This window comes from Siphateles boraxobius, unplaced genomic scaffold, assembly GCF_051911475.1.
Source record: "Siphateles boraxobius isolate OS27281-9 unplaced genomic scaffold, OSU_SipBor_1 37, whole genome shotgun sequence".
Classification (NCBI taxonomy): Eukaryota; Metazoa; Chordata; class Actinopteri; order Cypriniformes; family Leuciscidae; genus Siphateles; species Siphateles boraxobius.
Genome location: NW_027508997.1, coordinates 1656734 through 1681648, shown reverse-complemented (window position 1 = coordinate 1681648; position 24915 = coordinate 1656734). Strand labels below are relative to the sequence as shown.

General features: G+C 35.6%; 1 protein-coding gene across 8 annotated transcripts in view; it reads right to left on the bottom strand.

Moving 5' to 3' along the window:
- The window catches only part of ablim1a (actin binding LIM protein 1a), a 54693-nt gene that overhangs the window by 12873 nt on the left and 16905 nt on the right, over positions 1–24915 (bottom strand). For all 8 annotated transcript variants that reach the window (XR_013190686.1, XR_013190682.1, XR_013190687.1 and 5 more), the window contains exons 2-11: positions 19059–19193; positions 10939–11122; positions 10706–10818; positions 9104–9230; positions 8922–9015; positions 6643–6730; positions 4768–4826; positions 3012–3089; positions 2063–2218; positions 325–369 (exon numbers count right to left, since the gene is read on the bottom strand). Coding sequence is in view for 2 of the 8 variants with exons in the window: in XM_077196937.1 (XP_077053052.1) it covers positions 325–369; positions 2063–2218; positions 3012–3089; positions 4768–4826; positions 6643–6730; positions 8922–9015; positions 9104–9230; positions 10706–10818; positions 10939–11122; positions 19059–19193 (1079 nt within the window). In the remaining 6 variants the exon portion in view is untranslated. The remainder of the gene's footprint in view (positions 1–324; positions 370–2062; positions 2219–3011; positions 3090–4767; positions 4827–6642; positions 6731–8921; positions 9016–9103; positions 9231–10705; positions 10819–10938; positions 11123–19058; positions 19194–24915) is intronic.

Sequence of the window (24915 nt, the reverse complement as noted above, 5' to 3'; positions counted from 1 at the left end):
AATAGAGAAGTTATATTTTGCTTTAAGAAAAATCAATCAATCAATCAATCAATCAATCAATCAATCAATCAATCAATCAATCAATCAATCAATCAATCAATCAATCAATCAATCAATCAATCAATCAATCAATATCTATCTATCTATCTATCTATCTATCTATCTATCTATCTATCTATCTATCTATCTATCTATCTATCTATCTATCTATCTATCTATCTATCATTAAATCAGAAATGGGACTGTTAGTCCACATACAGTGTGCCATTTAAGTCAGCACCAATAACATGAGAATGAGTGGAACAGGTCATGTGAATAACTTACTCTGTCGTCTGGCATGGGTGAACACTCTCTCCTGGAGCTCTGCAGCTGTTAACAGAGAGGTGTTGTGTTGGGATAATAAACTCCAGGTTAATGTCAAATAAAGGACTACTGTAAGTGAATAAAAATCACTTATACACAAGTACAAAAATGTATTAGTCTGTGTTCAATACTGCACTCTGAGAGCTCTGTTTCAAACCCTAGTGAGCTGCATCGCTATTTACTACCTACATAATATGTACCTTATAAGGCAGCATCCTATAATATCCTATGATAATTTCATCAGCTGAATGAAATGGAAAGGGGACCTATTATGCCCGTTTACGTAGTGATTTTGTTCTTGGGCTCTAAAAGAATAGGTGTTCATGCTTTTCATACTGTGTATGCCTTGGGTGGGAATTATTTAAAAGAGGAATATTGTGTCTTGTTCTTTCCCGCAAGAAAACACAAGACTACAATGGAGGCATTTCAGGGAGATCAGAAATAGTGACACTGATATAGAGAATAACCTCCGCTGGAGTGACTTTGTGTGTTGTAACTTTTCAGACCTTTTTCATGCTCAAACAGCAACATTACACACAGAAGAAAGTTGAAAATGTAAAAAAACATAATAAGAACCCTTTAAGTATATATATGTATATGTATATATATATATATATATATATATATATATATATATATATATATACAGTGCTGGTCAGAATTATTTGCCCCTTTGGTAGATATGATCAAAGATGGCTGTAAAAAAATAAATCTGTATGGTTTATCCTTTTGATATTTTATCTAAAAAAAAAAAATCAAAAATCTAACCTTTTATTGAAGAAAAATAATTGAAAATGGGGGGAAATATGAATTAAATGTTTTTCTCCAAAACACACTGGGAACAATTATTTGCCCCATTTTATTAAACACCTTTTGCAATCTCATTTTTTTCAAGATAACAGCTCTGAGTTTTCTTCTATAATGCCTGATGAGTTTTGAGTTTTGTTTCTGATGAGAAACAAACAAACAAAAAAAGCTTTTTTGGTAGCAAACACTTGGGGTTGGGGTTGGTGCACACAGGGATAAAAAAGTAGCCAATGCGTAAAATGAAATACTCTGCTGTATCTTTAATGCTGTGGGCCTAATTTTCTGCCAGAGGTCCTGGACATCTTGTTCAGATACATGGCATCATGGATTCGATCAAATACCAACAGATAAAAAATCAAAACCTGACTGCCGCTGCTAGAAATCTTGTAACGGGCCGTGTTTGGATCTTCCAGGACAGTGATTCAAAAACAAACATCAAAATCAAAACAAAAATGGGTAACTGAGCACAAAACCATGCATGCAATGGCCATCCCAGTCCCTGACCTGAACCCAATAGAAAATGAGTGGGCTGAACTGAAGAGAAGCACCACCAACAACATGAACTTGTGAGTTTGAAGGATCTGGAGAGATTCTGTATGGAGGAATGGTCTCTGATCTCTTATCAGTTGTTCTCCAAACTCATCAGGCATTATGGAAAACTCACAGCTGTTATCTTGGAAAAAGGAGATTGCAAAATTATATTTAATAAATTGTATTTAATAACAGGGGGCAAATAATTGTTCTTATGCTGTTATGCTGCTGTAATTTGCCTATAATTTGCAGTTGGTCTTTTGTACCAGTCTTCTCATCAGGAGCATTACAACCTATGATGCTGTCTAGACAGAAAGCACTCTATGGTTTGGAACAGAGCTTCTTTTTGACTTATTTGTACCTCTCCCACACTCTCTCCCTCCTCTGACTCCTCCAGTGTGGTGGTGTAAAGTGGCTCATAGTGGATTAAATCTGGACGCTCAATGTCATAAATGGCTTTGACTTTGGGAATGGCTGCTAAATCCCTGTAATCAAGGATCTCATTGTCTACTTTTGCCTAGAGGGAAACACAAGCACACACAGGGAGTCACACATATATGAATTTCTACACGATAGCAGTGAAAATATTAAGTTCTACAAACATCTCTACCAGGCCAATCAAAGGGCAAAATCATGAGAATTTGAATAATAAAAGAAGAAGCAATAAGCCATGAGGTTGTATGTTATAGTGATTTTATCACGGTTATTGCTTTAATAAGTTAACTGTTATTTATATTTCAACACTGCTGTCGGAATTCACAATGACAGAAAAGAAAGCTATCTATCAGGACTTCTTATCTATTTTAACATCCAGAAAACTACAGGACAACTCAAAAAAGCCAATTTATTACATTGTAAAGTCCAATAAAATGCACAATAATTATAGATATTTGTTGAGTAATCAGAATTAAAAGTACTTACTCTACTGGCCAAAAGTTTGAGGTCGGTACATTTTTTTAATGATTTTGATCTAATAATTTTCAGTGAAACATTATTACTATATATATTTTTTTAATTTATTTATTTATTTATGTTATTTATTCCTGTGATGCAAAGCTTTTTTGATAAACAGAAAATTCAAAAGAACAGCTTTTATTTGAAATAGAACTCTTTTGTAACACACGTTTTTACAGTCACTTTTGATGTAAAATAATTGCTTTTGATATATATATATATTTATATATATCAAAAGTTAGAAAAAAGAAAAAAAATGCGGTCAACATAAATAGCTTTATATAAAAAAATAAACTATGGCATGCATGATATATGCACATATATCAACTCACACAATGATGAACTAATGCACTTACATATATGGTGTGTCCCGGTGAGCTAGGTATGCTTGAACCAGGTCTGGAACATATACTCTCGGTCGACGAGCGCATCGGCTGTGGAGCAAACCAAAAAAAAAATAATAATAATATATATATATATATATTCAACATAAGCTTTAAATAAGAACGGCAGCAGAGAGAATTATAAAAAAAAAATATTTCATTTGCATCTAAACAGCTAACCATCAGTTCGTAATGATTAGTATGATCCATGATTGTACATAATCTTGGCCTAATGTATTCTTTCTGACTTTGACTTAATTACATTAATCAGCTGACTGACTTTCTGCGCCCTGATTGGCCTTATATATTTTACTGTACACTATAAAAGTGTATATTATAGTGTATCTCTTTAAAACATGTGCAACAGTCACAAACTGTGTTAATGTTGTAAAGAGATACACTATAATATACACTTTTATAGTGTACACAGTAATATATATAAGGCCAATCAGGGTGCAGAAAGTCAGTCAGCTGAACAATGCTATGACTCACTTATTGTGAGACATAACCAACAAGGCATCTTCAACAAATCTGAAATGAGTGCAACATAAATATATTAGAAAAACATTTATCCAAATTTTTCAAATGTTATAAGAAAACCCTTGGCTAAAACTAAAACTTTGAACCTTAACTAAAACTAAATCTTTTTTTAAAAAACATTTATGTTAATTGAAATAAAGCTGAAATAAAGTAAGATAAAATAAAATAAAATATAAATACTAGTTAAAAAACATAAATTATTAATATAGCACTAACATTATTAACTGGAAAAAAATCAAAACTAAAACCAACTAAAACTAAAACTGAAATAAATATCTAATAAACCTAAATAGCAATATTTAAAAATAAATGAATAAATTAAAATGACAAAAGCACATAAGAATATTATTAAAAGTTAAACTAAAACAACAAGTCGAGAGCAGTGTGTTTTGACCTATATATTATGAAGGCCAGAACTAAATGATGACAGAACCTTTAAAACAAACCTAAAACAAATGAAATCATTCATTTGCCTTCCACACAATGAATGCCAATGGTGATTTCATGTTTCCAATGGCGGGACATGTCATGGCATCTGATATTGCTCAGCACTGAAATGCAGCATGCGTGATTACAGCTGCTTGGCTGGATCTGAGGCCTATTTACTAAAACTGGAGCACAATAACAAGACCGAAGGAATGCGAGGTTACACCAATATCCAACTTTTATCTTACTAATCGACTAAACAGAATAACTGGGATCTGTTCTGCGGTATCAGCGTCTATGAGATGGAATAAACCAAATGTTAATGATGGTTAATGCCTTAAACAGAGCAGGCGGCTTGAGCGCTGCAGTGTACTGCCAGTGAGGAGCACTGCAACCCTCCACCTCCAGGTCATGCGATGCCATGCCGCAGCTGACAGAGACTACAGTACCTGCCTTTCTGTTTTGCTGAGTAGAGCTAGAGATGCAGGCAATAGCTGTGGAGGAAGACACAGGGGTTTGGTTGGACATCATACAAGGTTCTGAATCACCTAGCCTATAGTGGTGTTCCCTGAACGATTGTTTGAGCGACAAGTCTAATTGAAGAAAACAGCCTGAAGGAGAAAGTACAACCTCAAAGCTAGCAATGAGATATTATCTGCTTACTTTCAGAAAAGAGTCAGCAGAGAAGAACACACAGACAACAACTATACAGGACGAACATGTAAATACTGGATACAAAAGTGACATGGAAAAAGGGCCGTACCCGCTGTCTCTCCTCGCCTCTAGTTGAATGTTTACAGCCTGGATGCCAAACTGTTGATCCTGCATAAACAATGAAACAGAAGGTAAAATAATCCAAAGACTTCCAGGCTAAGAGGCCACATTTGGAGTGAAGTCATGGATACATGCATGCAACGCATATAAAGAAGAATTAAAATTAATATGTACATGATTTTTAGGTGAGGTGACCTTTACTGTTGGCCAACTACTATTTTTTTTTAATGAAAGATGATAATCTCAATTTCTAGAGCATGGTGGCCATATATATATATATATATATATATATATTTTTTTTTAATAAGTTAATACTTAAGTTAAAATAATACTTAATAAATAAGTTAAATGTATCAAATGTGACAAAGACACTTAAAATGTCACAAAAGATTTCTATTTCAAATAAATGCATATCTTTTTAACTTTCTATTCATCAAAGGATAAAAAAACTAAAATATTAAGCTGCACAACTGTTTTCAACATTGATATTAATAATAATACATGTGACACTGAAGACAGAAGTAATGATAATGACAATTCAGATTTGCATTACATTAATAAATTATACTTTAAAATATATTCAAACAGAAAACTGTTATTTTTAATTGTAATAATATTTAATAATTTGACCAAATATTTGAAGCCATGGTGACAAGAGAAGATCAAAAATTAACCCCAGAATTTTAAATGGTATTGCATTTTGTAGTGTATCATTATCTTCCACCATTCTCTAGATACTATACAAAATACAATATAAATACATAATACAATACAGTATAAATAAAAAATACAGATATCAAAATGAATGTGTAAGTATAATTATAATAAATACATTTGGTTAAACATAGTCCACCAAATAAGTAGCATATCACATTGATGCTTCAAAAAGTTCATAAAGAGATTGTAAAACTAATCCATATGAATTGAGCAGTTTAGTCAAAAATTTCTGAAGAGACTCGATAGCTTTGTATGATAAACAGATTTAATTTAATCTTTTATTGAAATATAAACATTAATCAGCAGACAAAAACAGAAGCTCAACCGAACCTGCTTGATACGTGAGAACAAACCTCATTGGTTCTTGCTGAAGCTCAAACGTGATGCGTAACACGAGAATGAACCTCATTGGTTCTCGCACGTCAAGTGAACATGACGTGTGAACTGATGAATGTTTTATATGTGAATAAAAGTCTAAATTAAATATGTTCACTAAATAAACCGATCTGGTCTCTTCAGAATTTTTTGTTTTTACGATAGTTTTACAATCTCTTTATGAACTTTTTGAAGCGTCAAAGTGGTAGTCACGTAGCTGTCAATGGAGGGACAGAAATCTCTCAGATTTCATCAAAAAGATCTTCATTTGTGTTCTGAAGATGAATGAAAGTCTTACAGGTTTGGAACGACATGAGGGAGAGTAATTAATGACTTTTCATTCAAAAAGAACACAAATTAATTTTCAGTTTTGGGTAAACTATCCCCTTAAATCTTATGTTCTGAGAAATTAATAAAAATTAAGTGTGTTTTGCTGAAAACAAGAAAAAATATCTGCCAGTGGATTAAGAAAAATAATTAAGCTGTATTTTTTCTTAACCCACTGGCAGATCTTTTTCGTGTGTGTTTCAAATCACTTAATTTTGAAGAAATAAAAAAAACATACTTAACATCTAAGTAATGTTGCTTCTCAAAAATGTTTAGATATTTGTACTGGGGAAAAAAAGACAAAATAATGAGGAAGAACATCATTTTTTACAGTGTTGAACCAGACAAGTCGAATTGTAAAAAATAAATGTTACTAAATTGACAAAGGTTCCTCCTGCAGAACAAATACATCTTCTATGTGCTGTCTGTAAAGGCTCAGACTCACCTTGCAGGTACATCTCCTCTCCTTCTGTAAACATCTGGTTACACCTGCTACAGCGAGCACAGCTGGGGTGGTAGTGCTTGTCCCCTGCCTGTGGAGAAACACACACGTCACTATATCCATTCGCTTAAAGTTGAACTGTACGAACAACCATAAAGTCAGATAACTCAAACTGTTACAGAGAAACTGATGCTTTGCATGTGTATCATGTGAGACGACATATTTTATTCAAATGACCAGAACCAATGAGCTTATCAAATATAATACAGAAAGGTTCTGTGTTCTCTCTTTACAGCGCAGACATCATCTGAAAACCTTTTAACTATATTCATACACAAAAATCAGTCTTAAGCGAGACTTACACTGACTGTGTAGTATTTTGTGATCTCAAACTACTCAAAGTCCTTCATACTCCAGAGCGGCGATGCACAAGCACATCCCATTATAACAAACAGGAGAAGCTTAAAGTGTGAAAAGAAAAGGCAAGTGTCTCTCTAACAGCCAATCAGATTTAATTAGCCAGATGAAATTTGCTGTTGCAATCGTCTGCTCTGAGCATGTTGTGAAACTGTAGACATTATCTGTGAGAGATCGGATGTGTGTAACATGCTTTTGTGCAGCAGGTCTGTGTCACAATCAGTGTCTTTGGGTAACACTTTCATTTGATAGACCCCTTCAGATATTCTGTTGAATATAAGGGTGCGTTCACACTTGTAGTTCGGTTCGATTGGTTTGTTTGGTCCGGACCCGCTTAGCGTTCAGATTGGCATTTTAACACAGAACCTAAAAGCATACAAGGCTAAATGCGCTTGTTGTATGTGCGTAGCCTAAGGTATTTTGACCAGCTGAGAACTCGTGAAGGGCTAAAATGTGTAAAGGCGTCAAAACAGCGCTAGGAATTCCAGGTGCCTCGGTCCGTTTGTTTGGCCCGCACCGAGGTTCAGCGTTCACACTTATTCAAATGAACCGTATTAACAGAGCAATTGCACCAGCAAACCTTCCAAGTGTGAACACACACATTCTCATTAGAGGATTAGTAGAGTATTAGTAGACCGTCTGCTTAATATCTGCTAACTCTTTATTCTGATGCTTACCAACAGACATTCTACTGAGTAACTTTGCAACTACATAACAGCCTAATAATAATCAACCAATTCTCTATTGGGAGTTATTTGACATGTAAGGTGCAACGTTACTTCTAGTCAACTTTAACAGTCTAAAGGCGAACATCAAAATAAAGTGCAACCATCTTTTGTTGTGGGACATAAATGTGATAACTATACTGTTCATGTTGCATAAGATCTAAAAGAGTGATTCTCAAATGCTGGGTTAGGACACCAAAATGGGTCACAGGTCTGCTCTGAAAAATATTTAAAAGAAAATATGACCTAGACTACATTAAATACTTGGAGCACAGATAAGGTTTGTGCTGTTCAGAAAGGGTTTCATGCAGGGAATTATTGGCTGATGACTGGATGAAAGTACTGAATACAACAAACAAAACAATTTTAGTACTGTGGTGGTTTGTCTGTTTGATGAACACAATATTCTTTCCTGTGTTGACATCTTTCCTGTTCAAACAGGAAGTTGGACATATTCTGAGGTTGTTATTTGCTTAAGATTTTATAAGCAATAAAGATATTATTGTTTTAAACATATAATGGCTACAGTTAAACTGCTTACTGTTGAAGAATTAAATCTGTGGTATAGGTGATTATAATCAACAGGATATTCTTATTCTAAAGGACATTTTATTGAAGAAAATTTGTATATGTCTCTACAAAGAAGATGTGTAGTATTAATATTTTTGGTGTATTCTCTTGGAATAGAAAGACTGTTAGTTTTAAATGTGAATATCTGTGAATTTTGTTATAAATCACCTCAAAGCCAGTATTATTTATATACTATTATAGTATATATTTTATATTTTGAATCAGCTTTTATATTTTCAGTTTTCATCCCTATGTTGTGAGATACTACAAGGATAGTAATGCCAGAAATATTTGATCGTGTGGGGACATTTTCTGGCCCCCAAGAGGAAAACAACTTATGAATCATCCGTAATGATATTTTTTGAAAATAAAAAAATGCAGAAAGTTTTCTGCGATGGGTAGGTTTAGGGGTAGGTGTGGAACATGGAACATAAACATGAAAACCCACGAGTGTCTCTGTGTGTGTGTGTGTGTGTGTGTGTGTGTGTGTGTGTGTGTGTGTGTGTGTCTGTGTGTGTGTGTGTGTGTGTGTGTGTGTGTGTGTGTGTGTGTGTGTGTGTGTTTTCATACCTCCAGAACTTTCCCTGTGATGAACTGCTGACACGCCTCACATTGCACTCCAAACTGAACCTGATAATCTTGCTCACAGTAGGGGGCGCCGTCTCTGTGCACATATAGAGAAACAACCAATGCATGAAGTCACCCAACATTTTGGATGGATTGGATGGATTTTGTGTGTGAATGTGTCTTACTTGCTGATGTATTCTCCAGTCAATACTTTTGCACAGGCCTTGCATTTAAAACAGCCCAAATGCCACTGATTCTCGAGAGCCAACAGAGCCTGACCATTCTTAATATCTCTGCCACAGCCTGCACAACCTAAACACAAGAAAAACTGATTTGCTAAAAAAACAAAACCCACAAACTCTGGATGTGGTTGTATGCTTCTCAAAGCCTGAGCTTGATCCATATATATATATATATATATATATATATATATAACACAATTTTGTTCTAGCTTGGGACATTATTTTTGTGCCAAAATATTTTTATACTTTAACTTATTCCACTGTCTTGACCACCATGCTGTGAATCAGCATTTTCTTAACACACATTTATATGTTTGCTATTGTTTTCTTCTTCACATTTTACTTTTTACTTTATAAATAAAATAAGATATTTGGCTTTAGTAGCCAAGCTTATAGACTTAAGAGAAGATAATAGTTAATTATTGATCATAGTATGTGGATCCTGGCCAAAAAGCCCCCAAACACTCAGAATCAGGGAACAAGGATAGATGGAGGGTCTGAATAATTTACTGTTTCACATGTAAATTCGTGCCAGTGCATCTCTAAGTGGTTTTACAATCACTTTCTTTCCCATTAAAGTTATAGGTTAATGTTGTGTGGATGCGATGTCTCTGTGTGGCTGTTTGTACTCTTACTGTAGTTAATTTACACTGACGGTATTTGTATTTCTTTCATAAGTTTAAATGTTTGACCATTAAGGAAGTTGTGATTAAATAAGCTGCTTTATAAAGGTTATGGAAGTTACATAATAAGAATTTTGATTTTCCCCATTATTCTCTTTGGTGATTTACAGATTTTTACTTAAATGTAGCAGAATGTTAGATTAAATTAATTAAAAAATAATGCAAAAATTCAAGTTAACATAACAAATACTACCAATAATATATAATCCCTCCCACCCAAATGGGATTGAGCGGAGTGTCTTTTTACACTAAGTGCAAAGAACCTGCCTTGTCAGCAGAGGCCATTTACAGTACACTAACTCCGCCTACTGACGTCTGATTGGACCAGACAAAATAACGGTAGACGTTTGATTGTCAACAGTAGCAATAGTGTAAGGGTAAGGCACGTAATAAAAAAAAATAAAAGTGTCTAATGCGTGTTTAACAATAAAGTGTTTATTGGTTAGGGGTAGGTTTAGGGAGGGCTGCATCCATTTAAATAAATATAATCATTTACACTATGCTATTAATGCATACTGTTTGATGTACAACAACACTGAGGTGCAAATATCTTCCACTATTTATAAGTATCTAACTACTATTTACACTTTTTGTAAAGAAAATAGGCCTACTGCTATTTTTACATAGTGTAAATAGCATATATCGCTAAGAAAATGCTGCTATTTTCACTTAGCATAAATATAATCTAGTTTAAATAACATATATCACTATTAGCACAGTGTAAATAGCGCTGCCTAAATAATTTGACTTCAAATATAGTGTTATGAAAAAAAAAAAAAAATTTTTAAAAAAAATGTGCCTGGCATGAAAAAAAATGCCAGTGCCTGGCATGTTCTCGACTGGTTTTGTGACATTGACTCACTGCTGGGTCCGACGACGTCTTTGGTGTGTCCTGGAGACATGGGCTCTGCACAGTACTGACACAGACAGTCCTTGCCATTGAATGTCACTCTGTCTCCAGCAGGAAATGGTCTCCTGTAGGTCACGAAATATACGACCCCTGTTAAAACTCCTGCCAGTGTTGGGCTTAACATAAACCACAATGTCAGTGACTGTATAATGTCTAGTGTGTGAGTGGGTTTTTCTTCGGCTTACTTGCAGATTGTGCACACAAAGCATGCTGGGTGGTAGGTCTTTCCGAGCGCGGTCACCACCTCCCCCTCCACAAACTCTCCACAGATGTTACAGCGGGTGCCGTGGATGCGCTGGTAGTCCAGAGTGCACAGATAATCTCCATTCTTCATGAAGAATCCACCCTGAGCCAGATCGCAGCCACATACTACAGAAAAACACACACAACCGTTTAAATGATGGTTTTTATAATAATAATAATAATAAATATTAATCAAATTATTATGGTGTGTAATGTAGATGCATGTACAGGACTGAGATGGAATGGCAGTCTGTGTGTGTGTTTGTGTTTGTGTGTGTGTGTATGTATATATATTATAAAAAAAACAAATAAATGCTCTTTCGAACTTTCTATTTATTAAAATTCTATATATACTTTCTATATATTTTTTTTTTGCATGGTATAAGAAAATATTAAGAAAATATAACTGTTTTCGACACTAAAAATAATAATACATTTTTCTAGAGTAGCAAATCAGCAATTAGAGTGATTTCTGAAGGATCATGTGGCACTGAAGACTGGAGTAATGATGTCCTCACAGGATATACTGTATATATATATTATTTTTTGGAACAATAGTTGGTGAGTGAAATTTTTAGGTTGAACCTTGATTTTTTTTATGGGTTATAATGGCTTCTTTGTGAGACATTTCTCTTCTTGTAACATGATAATGCAGCATAATTGGCGCACTAGGAATAGAAGTGTAAAAATAAGCTTCAGTGGAGGACAATGGCCAAACCATGATCTTGAGAAAACACAATAGTCAGAAACCTTGAAATGTCTAATCTGAACTAACAGGCTCTCTGAAACACATTTAGAGCTCATTGTGTTTCATTTTAAGCTCTTAAGAGCTCCTTCAGCCACTTTCTGTTTTGGAGTCTTATTGTCCAAACCATCTTTCATGGCTTTCCGCACCTCATCCTGGGTTCCCGCGGGGTGAACCAAGGCCGTGACTAATGCAGGATGTGCGATTTACTGAGAGAATAAATGAGTGGAAGTATAATAGATGTGTACAATGTGTATGTAGTGCATAGTAAGGCTCGGCAGTGCTGTGAAGTAACAGATTTCAGTGATTCTCAAAGCCTTCTTGACAATCCGCTCCGATAAAATGAGTTTATGCACCGAGAAACTTCTGCAGGGGCCGTATGAGGACAACGCCACCCTACGCTAGTCTCATGGATAAAGCGAGAGAAATTTTCATTATAAATATGCAAATTGCATGTATTCTATTAATAATGAAAACTATTCATAGAAAATACTTTTTACTGTAAAAAAAGTTAGGTGCAACTTTAACATGTAAAACAGTGCCAAAAAGTACACATTTATTTATAAAAAAAAAAACAGTATTCATCCCAATATCCTTAAATTAACCTGTAGCTCAACAACGCAACCAATATCAATCTTTGGGGAATAAACAACATGACCGCATCTCCTTTGAAAATGTGGAAATCAGCACTGAATCTTTTGATCTGATGAATAAATGAATAAATAATGGACTTGGCAACAGCGTCCTTTGACACTTTTCCTACAATCTGACTTTCATCTCTGGACGACCCAGACACAAAAGAATTCATTAACTCTCATTCAATGGGATGAGTTGAGCTTATCTTTGATTTAGCATTAAAATTACATGTGTTTACATAGATTTAAGAAGTAGGCCTATAAGAACGATTATCTAAAAATTAGCTAAATATAAACACCAAAAATAGATATGCAATTGGAAAATTTTAATGCATGAACTTAACTTTCTGTGATTTTATTTATTATCATTTCACAAGTTAAAAATGCCCTAAAATGTACATTTTATTTTCCAAAAAACACTTTCTTAATACATGTTGGTCTTGAGTGTAGGTTGCCTATAAATGAAGAATAGAATGATGTAGTTGTCTGTATGCTGCTCTGGACTGATTAGATTAGATAAACTGATTATTATTACACAGATTTACAGTAGTAATGACATAATCCCTGCAGGGTGGTGAACACAAAGTAGATGATTAGCTCTTAAACATATTATCTGGCCAGATCACTACAGGTCATGTGCAAATTCAATTCAAATATTTGTGAGGTTCGATCCAAAGTCATCCAAAAAGAGTTTAATCTCTCATATTCATTTTCACCTTTCATATTTAAAATTCATAATCTGTAAAACCACTAGTCTAAAAGAGTATTTCTCGTAGATGTATTAAGAAGTCAGCGAGGTCAGAGAGAATGACATGAACTCAGATATTAAATATTGAAAACATATTTGAGATATTTTGCATTAAACATTTGCATAAAAAATATGCAAAATTAACAAGTAACACTACTTTTTAAGTGAAACAATTTAGTATTTAATAATGCTAATAATTGTAATATTTTTAAAAGTATTCTACAACCAACATTGCCAACTGCTTCATGGTAACTGAAACAAAAGCATTTAATAAATTAAAAATGATCTTTCATTTCATTGTTCCATCTTGTTGGTATGATTAATGTTGCGTTTGCACCATGTCCCAATTACTGTGATACGAGATGACAACCTGTGACGTTCTGCTGTTCATGTCCTTGGACTCGGAATTATGCTTTTCTATGGAAACACTATCAATGCCAAAATGAATCTGCACTGGTCAAGTAGTACAAGTCAGAGCTGTTCGTCTAGTTTTGTAGAGTTGGAACAGTAAAAAAACAGCTGCCAACACCTGTCCAGCATACAACATTTGGTCACACTTTAGATTAAGGACCAATTCTCACTATTAACTATGACTTTTGCCTCAATAAACTCAAAATCACTGCTTATTAATAGTTAGTAAGGTAGTTGTTAAGTTTAGGTATTGTGTGGGATTAAGGGATGTAGAATATAGTCATGCAGAATAAGGCATTAATATGTGCTTTAAGTACCAAAAAACAGCCAATATCCTACAATATGCATGTTAATAAACGACTAGTTAATAGTGAGAATTGGGTCCTAAACTAGTGTTACCCAACATTTAAATCACGTTTTGGTCACTACATAATTCCCATAGTTCCATTTGTGTTATTTCATAGATTTGATGACTATTTTTCTGAACTGTGAGAAATTGTAATTATAAAGAATAATCATGTCCAAATCTTTGACTGGAAGTGTATATAGGGACAAGGCTACTTGCATGAATGAATCCCCAAAATTGTCATGTGCTACATGTACTACATCACTTAGATTCACACTGCATTCACACAGCAGATCTGACATCATCATAATGCTGATTTCTCTAACTGAAGTGGTACAGCAGGACAGAGAGAAAGTCTCTGGGTTAACTGGATCACAGCTGAGCTCAGTCATGACAGGATTTACTTTTTACTGTAGGTAGGAGTGTAAATATTAACAGTGTTGTGCAAGTTACTTCCAAACTGTAATACATTATATATTACTTGTTACTGGTATTTAAAAGTAATTCATTACCTTACAATATTACTGTCTCAGAATTGTAATGCGTTACATTACTCCTGTATTACTTTTGAGTTACTTTCACCAAAATAACTATACAGAAGTAGAACTTAACATTCTAAAATGATTAGGGCTGTAACTATATGCGATATGAAACCGAAATCGCGACACTCAGATCCACGAACCTGCAGAATGGCGACACACCCCTTCCAACTCCCAGCGTTATCCATACCGTCCAGATCCAATGCTACCACATCTTTAAATTACTATTAGCCTAGTATTATTTGAAGTTAACTTAACATTATAAAATATGTAGACCTACACCACAAAGCTAGTTGAGGATAAATTATTTAAAATTTGGGAATTCCAGCGTTATGGACATGACATTTGCAGACTTGCAGTCAAAACTTATATATAAATTCTCAGAAAATGCATTAATACCAAAATATTGAAACGTCTGTTTATCCATAGGCTCCTCCCAGAAAGGAGTCCAGACATTAGAAAAATATCAGTCTACACATGCGTTTTATATTTAATATTAGGGAAATCGACAGTCATGTGTGACAAAAAAAAATCTTTAACTTTTAGGAGGCAACGATTTTTTTTGTTGTAATTCTGTAAATTACACTGCGCAAATCTAATGAAGAAGGGTTGGCTCTCCACAGAACATAAAATATTCATTTTAATTTATTTTTCGTGTTCGCATTTATGAGGAAAAAATGTTAGAGACGTGACAGTTCTCCGTTACGGACGCGACCGCTCTGAAGCGGCACTAACAAGACTGCTTTAAAACTTTCACAGACACCTTACACAGAAGACACGAAGCCTTTCTTTAAAGTGAATTTCGTTTTGAATTAATTGTACGGACCTTAAAAATATATCTATATTGAAATGTCTACTTGTAAACAGAACAATTCAAAACGAAAGAAAACAGACTGCTCTCTGCTTATGAAATGAAATGTGCATTTCTCTCTGGTGCATTCACTAGGCTACTGCGAAGATCGCGAGGCAGCATCGTCAACTTCATCTTGACTTTATTAATAAACAATCAACATGTCTCCTTGCTATATTTGACATATGCATAATCATTGCTTTTGCCGGTTCTTTGTGACCGCTTTTAGGTGCTTTATCGGCAGCGCCGCCGCCCTTACATGAACGCGTCACCACCGCATCAAAAACATGATTGCGTGATGAAAACATGAAAAATACCACATAAACATAGCCTAACTGTTTAGAAAGAAAACACAGAACGAATAGCCTAATGCGCATGCGTCCATCTCGCGAATGTAGTCTTCTTCATGCCATCTTCACCATTAGCCGCTTTTCCTCTGGCCAGCGCGAGCACAGAGGCCGAAATCATACCTCACGGCACTCCTGTAAAAAATAAATCGCTAAACAAATATATCAGACGCTGCCATTTAGTCTTTAATTACAGACTTGGACACCACACGCGGCTATTGACTGACCACGAACAGGTAATTTAGCAAAATTGCATCTTTCATTCGTTAATGTCTGGCGGTCTTGCTGTTTTTTTTTACAATTAAAACTAAAAGTCTGTTGTAACGCAAGCCTTACCGAACATGTACCGAGTAAAATATTACTGAAAATTGATTAGTAATGCCTTACACTACTGCGTTACAGCAAAACGTAATATGTTACTGTAATGCATTACTTTTGTAACGCGTTACTCCCAACACTGAATATTAATCGATTCGTATCGATGCATCGATTATACAGCCGACGATTCGATGCATCGATGCGTCCGCAAGAGTATCGATTAATGTGTTTGTTTTGTCGCCTGTCTATTTTCAGCATCCGCTCATATCCGTACAAACGATTGTTGTTATGCACTGGGCTAACGTTAGTTAGTCACCGACCGAACTAAACTGCCAGTGTGAATGCACCCTCAGTCACTTAGTCGGCGAATGCCAAGCAGTTACTAACGTAAACAAACAGGCGCTAACGTGTACAAAAGGCTAACGTTACTTCAACAGCTTACTTGAAAAGTCTAGGGTGCTTTCACACCAACTCGGAACGGAACGGGCACGGTTCGCATGAAAAATCGCTAATTATGTAAACGCTGTCTGTCATGCGGACCCGGGTTCGCACTGGGGTACCAAACCCGAGACTGCCTGGAGGAGATGCGCTGAGTTCGGTTGCACTCGAACCATGCTGCGGCTCGCGTGAATGAAAGCATCACGGACTCGGGTGCGCACTTGTTCAGGAAGTAAGTGACCTTTGCATGCTTTTTAGCTGATTATGATGTATTTAGTTAAATAAAACACATGTAAGGGATGATAGTGTTGATAATTTACCTTGGATAAGAGCGAGAGTGAGTCTGCAGTGTATTCGCACACACATAGCGCGTGGACTCAGGGCACAACATAAATGGAAATCCACTGTCTCCTGCGTTTGCACTCAGCAAAAAGGAAAATGCGACAGACAGTAAACCGGTGTTGTTCACTCAGCTGTGCATAATAGCACCAAATAAAAAACACAATATATTGACCCGCGTTCTGTTTTCTATCATGCGTCGTGCACGTTTGCGATGACGTAAGATGCGCGGAAACACACCAGGGTTCGAGAGAATCAAGTTTTGAACTGTATGCAGTAACTGTTATTTGCCGTTCTATTTGCAGTGCATTGAGCACAACATACACATTATGTGAATAAAATACTGTTCCTGTATTCTCAATAAAAGGCAAATTATAAACATTTTTGTTGATTTATCTGAAACTTAATAGATATCATGTAAAAATATTTATTATTGAATCGTATCGAATCGAATCGTAACGAGGGGAATTCGGAAGTATCGAAAATAATCGAATCGTTGGCTTAAGAAATCGGTATCGAATCCAATCGTCATGTAGGCTCCGATTTACACCCCTAACTGTAGGACTCTATTATATCCAGGTCTGCATCAAGTGCTACTGACAAAATATTCCACATAATCTTGAGTGTTTTGCTAAAAGCTGATAGATTTGGTGGGCTTCTTAAACAATGGCTGTGAAGTGACATGGTAAATCTGGATATGACGGTTCAGCAGTGAGAGAATTAAAAAAGACAGTCTGGGGATCTGGGCATCACCTAATGGTCTGAAAAGTAAAAAAAATTAAAAAAGGCTTATATTACACAATACTTGTAGTCTTTAATGGAATATAGCAAACCGAGTTGATAAAAAAAATATTTATTATCCATATATATTTTTGTATAATTATTTTTTAAGGTTAACATTTATGAATTAGAGCATGGCATACCCCAGGACACTACTGAAATCGCGGAACATTTCATGTTAACTACTGCCATTTCAACAGTGACCAACTGTTGTTGCTGACCTCACCAGTCCCTATAGAGTTAATGATATTTAGACTACACTCACAAGTGGGAAGAGTTTGTTCTTAAGACTTAGATTCTGAAAAACACATGCTAAATAGGTCAAGCTGGAACTCATTTATAACACCCTTAACAATTACTCGGTGATCCTGAATTCTGACTGGAGAGGTGAGTCATAGAGGATTCAGCAAACCAGAACGGCAGCATCTCAGACAGAGAGGATTTGACTATGAGTATGCAACCAAAAGCTCGAAACCTGCCAAACACGTCAATCTCATAAAAATGTTTTGTACCATTGAAATTTTCTGCATTGTGATATTTTCATGACAGCTAAGCACATTTCCCCCATATAGAATATATACTGTATGTATCATATGCATGTATGAATTTATTATGCCCCATTTACGCCAGGTATTAGTGAGTTTTGGTTGGTAGGGAGACTCTACTTGTCGGCACGGCTTTCCATGTTTTCACTGTTATAGTGTAGGGGGCGCTATGAGAGCTTCTGAAAGAGTACAATCTCCTGAATGATCAAAAGACATGTGAAGAAGAAGCAGAAACAAGTGATTACGTAAAAGTAAAAGCAAGTTAAGTAAAATAACGTGATCATCATTATTAAAGAGCATATAAATCAAAACTGCCTAATGTTACCGAATGAAATGTCGACCCAGGACGAGGTTTAGGACTGTGGTGGTGTTTTGGCTTTGGTGGTGTTGATGGACTAGATCTACTCCATCTATGTTTTGATCATCATTCTAAATCTGATCCGGACGTAGTCTTTGACAAAAACACGTTTTTCACAGCTATTTGCTCAAAATGTTGCTTTTTTTAATGAAACTTGCCCACATTCAAGTGTTAATAAAAAAAGCTTTTAAACCAACTAAAAAAACCTGTATTATAGCTTAATGTAGAGGCCCTGTCATATTGCATGTTCAGTTTTTCATACAACAAAATAACCTGGGAGACATTAACATTTTGTGAAAATGATCAAAAATGCTGGCAACTTAAAAAAAAAAGTTAAATTAATGCCAGGTGTAAACAGGGCCTTAGTCATATTGCAGATTTTTTTTAAATGTTTTTAGATGTATCGCTTTTTTTTAATTGCAAATTTCATTTGCTTTCAGTTCAAAAGCTAAACTACAGTATACACTACAGCACAGTATAAACCTCTCCTTTTCCACAGACTAATAGATTATGTATTTGAATATTGCATACATATCATAATTCGTTTGTACAGCAGACATCTATTCCTCATTCAGAACTGGTCTTCATGGCACTGAATGTCTTGCATGTAACAGATATCATGCTTTGTATATGTGCATAAGTGACACGGATTCACACACTCACCTTTGCACGTGAAGCACTTGATGTGGAAGTGTTTGGCCTGCACTCGTAACACCTCTCCCTTGCACACCTCTCCACATTTAGCACAGCGTATCAGAGGCTTCTCCGTCTGGTGGTGAGATTCCTGTGTATGGGCCACTGCATAGAAAAAAAAGAAAAGAAAAAAAAAGTTGTCATGGTCTGTAACATACCTACAGGGTGACAGTGCAAGTACAGGTGGAATATGAGATGCATATAGAGCTACTGCATGCAAAATACATTTAATTCTACTATTCTGTTCAGTAACACAGTCCATTTTGTGGACACATTGCTTTTCATTACAAAATCAAGCTTAAGTACACAACCTTTCACAATTATGGGATTAGAAAATATTCCATTCATCAAGGATGCATTAAATTGATCAAAGGTGACAGTTAAGATTTATAGTGTAACAAAAAGATACAAATTTTAAAATAATGCTGACATTTCTATTCATCAAAACATCCTGAAAAAAAGTATCACAGTTTCCACAAAAATATTAAGCAGCACAACTGTTTTCAACATTGATAATAATCAGAAATGTTTTTTGGCAGCAACTCATCATTATTAGAATGATTTCTGAAGGATCATGTGACACTGAAGACTGGAGTAAAGATGCTGAAAAAACAGCTTTGCCTCACAGGAATAAATTAAATTTTTAAAATATATTCAAATAGACAACCGTTATTTTAAATTGTAATAACATTTCACAATATTACTGTTTTTACTGTATTTTTGATCAAATAAATGAAGCCTTGGTGAGCAAAAGTAGACTTCTTTCAAAAACATAAATAAATCTTGCTGACCCGAAACTTTTGAATGGTAGTGTACATCAAAAAACAATGATCACTGCACCCTAAACTCATCATGAAATGGCATATAAAACAGGATTTTCAGCAAGAAATCAAATTGCAATCAGTGCCGAAATGTGAAAGTCAGACTGTATAGATGCACGTCTCTAGTTCCTTTAGTATTCAGCAGATCATGTACCTTAAAATATCCCTTATATAAAAACATAACCACCTCACCTCAGATGTCCTTGAAACCTGATTATCAATTCAGCACTGAACAATACGGCAAGAACGAGCATTTCTTATTCCTTTAGAGACACACAAAGCTTTTACTATTATTGATCTGCATTTGTTTTCCATTAATTTTGCATTAGTTTTGAGCTTCACTTTATCCAAAACATCCTATACAATTGTGAGTGTTTGTAAAATGTGAGCGGCGGCTTTAAAGGAATAGATCCTGCAAAAAACACAGAATAATGACTTTCATTATTTACTCACCCTCATGTCATTTTAAAGGGGTGGTAAAATGCCCTTTTCATAAGATGTAAAATAAATCTCTGATTTCCCCAGAGTGTGTGTGTGTGAAATTTTAGCACAAAATACCCCACAGATATTTTTATATAGCATGTTAAAGTTGTCACCGTTTTGTGCCTGGCCCTTTAAATGCAAATGAGCTGCCTCAGAGGGCGGGGTTTCAAGAGCTCTTGTGTGTTAGCAGAGCAATTACCTCACGCAGACACACTAAAATGACAGAAACTGTTCTGCCTTTAATGTTAAAACATGGTCAGACAAAAATGGAGAGACTCAAGAAGTGACAACATGTAGAATGCAACAGGACGTCTCTGAATGGTTAGTTGATGAATTTATGTTGCTGATGTGGAGTTAACTATCTTCAATTAGCATATTCTGTCATGATAATCTATAAATCACTCGTATAGGAACTGTTGTGAGATGCACACAGAGTGACTTTTTATTGCATGTGAAAAGAAGGATGCTAAAGTTTGAGCTGACTCACATATGTACTCTTATACAACAACTTTTCCTCTTCTCAACATGGACTGCGTGTTCCCGGGGGCGGGGTTTATGTACATTTTAGGGTTGCTGATGTCACTAACCCGGGAGGAATGTCGTGTAGTCCCTACCAGCCGTTTGTTGTAGTCCTTTTCTTTAAAAGCAAATATCTCCCTTTGCTTTGAACTTTGAGCGTGTTAACTTTGCAGATGTTGTTTATGCTCAAACAGCAACATTACACACTAACTAAAGTTAGAAAAGTGAAATCGTGTTTTACCACCCCTTAAAACACATTTGAATTGCCATCCATCCATCCGTCCATCTGACCCTGGACCACAAAACTAGTCATAAGTCGTACAGGTATATTTGTGGCGATATCCAACAATACATTGTATGGGTCAAAATTATCGATTTTTATTTTATGCCAAAAATCATTAGGATATTAGGTAAAGATCATGTTCCATGAAGATATTTAGTAAATCCGTAAATATATCAATTTTTTTTGTGTCTGAGTGGACACAGCAACAATGAGGACTTCATTTGGACAACTTTAAAGGCGGTTTTCTCAACATTATTTACATTTTTTTGGACCCTCAGATTCCAGATTTTCAAATAGTTGTATTTCAGCCAAATATTGTCCTATCAAATCATACATCAATGGAAAGCTTATTTATTCAGCTTACATGTGATATATGCATCTAAATAAAAAAAAATAAACCTTATGTCTGGTTTTGTGGTCCAGGGTTATTTACATATATATATATATATAAAACCACAAAACAGAATGTGAGCTAAGTAGTATGTCTGAATACATACTACTTAGTGTGAAAAGCCCCAGGATGACTTACTACTTCAAATAATGATTTAAATACTCACAATTTGGATGATCTGTTCCTCTAAAGTCACGATGAAACAAAAGCAGCTTTTTCTTTTGTATTGTGACAGATCTGAAAGTGAGCTTGGAGTCGATTTACGGGGTTTACAAATGATTGTTCTGTATACGTCATCAGAAAGAAATATTTTGTCATCATGTAAAATTTTGACATATTGATGAAAAATTAGGTAAAAACCATGACGGATGGATGAATTGGTCACAATAAGATCAATAACATGCATTTCGAAAAGATGTGAAATTTCATTTCATACTGACAAAGACCTTTTTTTGCCAGCAGTACTGTAGCTGCAAATGAAGAATATAGCAGTGCACCCAACAACCTTCTCAAAAATCTCTGAATTAAGGAAGCATCTCTTAAGATTCCACCCCATCATTCCCTCTCTCCACGGTGTCTACACTAATCCAGAAGGAGCGACTCATTCTGTCTCGAAGTGTTGAAGATCAAACACAGACAGTCCCTGCGCTATTGAATCAGCATCACAGGGAAGGGCTGGGTGTGTGTGCATGCATGTTGGATTGTACGAGTCTCGAGGGAGATTCATTTTGCAGACGCAGACTTTTTTCATACATACTTATGCGTCGACTCTCTTCCCCTGCCCCCATTTCCAAACCCTCTTCACCTTCACATCACGGGCTAAACAAAGCACTGGAAAGTGGGATCAGAGCCATATCTCTCACTCTCAGAGCTGAAGCATCATTATCCATTATAAAAATATTCAGCAAATCAGTGAAAGTACATTTAAAAACATTAAAAAGTGGAAGTACAGTGAAAATAAAATGTAAACCAAGTGGTCTTAAATGTTTCCTCGCTTTTATATGACTACAACAAAATTAGACAAGAACAATGACTTAATATATGGATAGTTCACCCAAAGATGAAAATTGTGTCATGATTTACTCACCCTAAAGTTGTTCCAAAGCTGTATGACTTTCTTTCTTCTGCTGAACACAAAATATATTTTGAAGAATATGGGTAACCAAACAGTTGATCAGCCCCATTGACTTCCGTAGTATGGGGTGGGGAAATACCATGGAAGTTAATGGCTACAATCAACTGTCTGGTTACCATCATTCTTCAAAATATCTTGTTTTGTGTTCAGCTGAAGAGAGTAAATCATACAGCTTCGGAACAACTTGAGGACGAGTAAATCATGACAATTTTCATCTTTGAGTGAACTATCCCTTTAAGATTTGAGGTCTTATTTAGTTCTTGCTTCAAACAAGACAATATCTGTAATAGAGTAAAAACAAAACAAAAAAAACACTTAACGTAAAGAGAAACAAGATTATTTCTCAGTGGGTTCACTGACAGATATAGTTTCTTGTTTTAAGCATAAACTCACTTATTTTGATATATTTTTCAGAAAGCAAGACTTAATATCTTAAAGGGTTAGTTCACCCAAAAATGAAAATTAAGTCATTAATTACTCACCCCCATGCTGTACCAACCCCGTAAGACCTTCGTTCATCTTCGGAACACAAATGAAGATATTTTTGATTAAATCTGAGAGGTGGATCACTGCTACATAGGCTGCCAGAGGGAATGAAACTTGACGGCCCAGAAAGTCATTAAAGAACATGTTTAAATATTCCATGTCCCTACAGTGGCTCAACTATAAGTTTATCAAGCGACGAGACTACTTTTTTTCCGAAAAAAAACCATAAATAACGACTTTATTCGACTATTCCTTTTCTTCCTTGTGGGCCTGAGACGAGAGTTCAAGAGATTTCCACGACGCATGCGCGAGAACCTAAACAAGAAGTATTAGAAGAAGAACATCTTCTTCTCAGTTCTCGCGCATGAATCGTGGAAATCTCTTGAGCTTCTAACGCTAGACGCTAGTCTAGCGTTAGAAGCTCATTTGAAACATTGCAGCGGCTAATTTAAGAAAATGACAGCTCCGAAGAGACTCCGCTTTAGTTTGAGGTAACGTTAGTGCTAACAATAATAAAGAAAGATGATGATCATCATCACCTTATCTGTTACCACTGAAATGTAGATGTAATGTATTTCTACAGTATTACTACTGTATTTAAGCACTGTATGACACAAGTTGCAACTTACTGTCATTCTTTTTGGTGAAATGGTCCCACACACTACGTTTCTTTGCACGCTTCATCCTGTCGTCTGCCCTGGCTCTAACCTCCAGTGTTTAAGCCTGTAGCGTTTACTTTTCGCAAACCTTGTGAGCGCGCAAACCCAAACGCTGTGACCTCGCGCCAAATGTTTTTATTGGTTTATTAAGTACAAACAGGCGAGTTATGAAAAATTGAGTGTGAGGGATTTGTTCACTTCACACAAAAATATCTTGGAATGAGATGGCTAACTGTAGTAGCGTTTAGTCCACTGTCTATAATAGCCTAATTTAGAATCACTTTTTTTTTTAACCGACTACCGACAACTTTGATCGGTTAACGTTGAGATGGTCAACCATCGGTCAAACGGTAATCGGTTAGCATCCCTAGTGCACATCATTATTTATGTGCTCTAATCTGATTTAATCTTTAATCAAAATAACTTGCGAGGGCGGGACAACCTGTCCCTCACATGAGATCCACCAATAGCAAACCACAACCATCCAATCAATTCCTGATGGACAAAATCAAACCCCGGTTTAACTTGGATATACATCAGGGAAGAAAATACTAATGCAACTTCCATTTCATGCTAATTTTAAGAATGTTTAGATATTTGTAATGGAAGACTAGACAATACAGATTTAGAAGATCTTTTTTTGTTGTGTAGGGCATTGCTAGGGTCTCTACAATGTACATCTCTAGAATTTGGTCTCTAGATATTGCCCAGGTCCTAATGGAAGCCAGTAAAAATTACATTATATAACAGTTCTCATAGTCTACAAGCCATATTAATCACTCACTAATGCAAATAAAAACTGTACTGAGGGATCTTGCATGCACAGAAAAAGAGAATGAGATTTGTAAGAAAGTGGGAGAGTAGATGACAGCTACCGTACTTCAAACTCTTTGTGAAGCTTTATAAAACACTTCCTCTAGGCATTTGCTGATTAAGCTCTGAAGTGGCACAACAAGATTAAGTGGTCCGGTCAGAACAGTTAACCTCCAGCTCTGAGAGCCCAGCATTAATCATCTTACTTAAGCTCGATGGACTCGCTCTCTGCTGTCT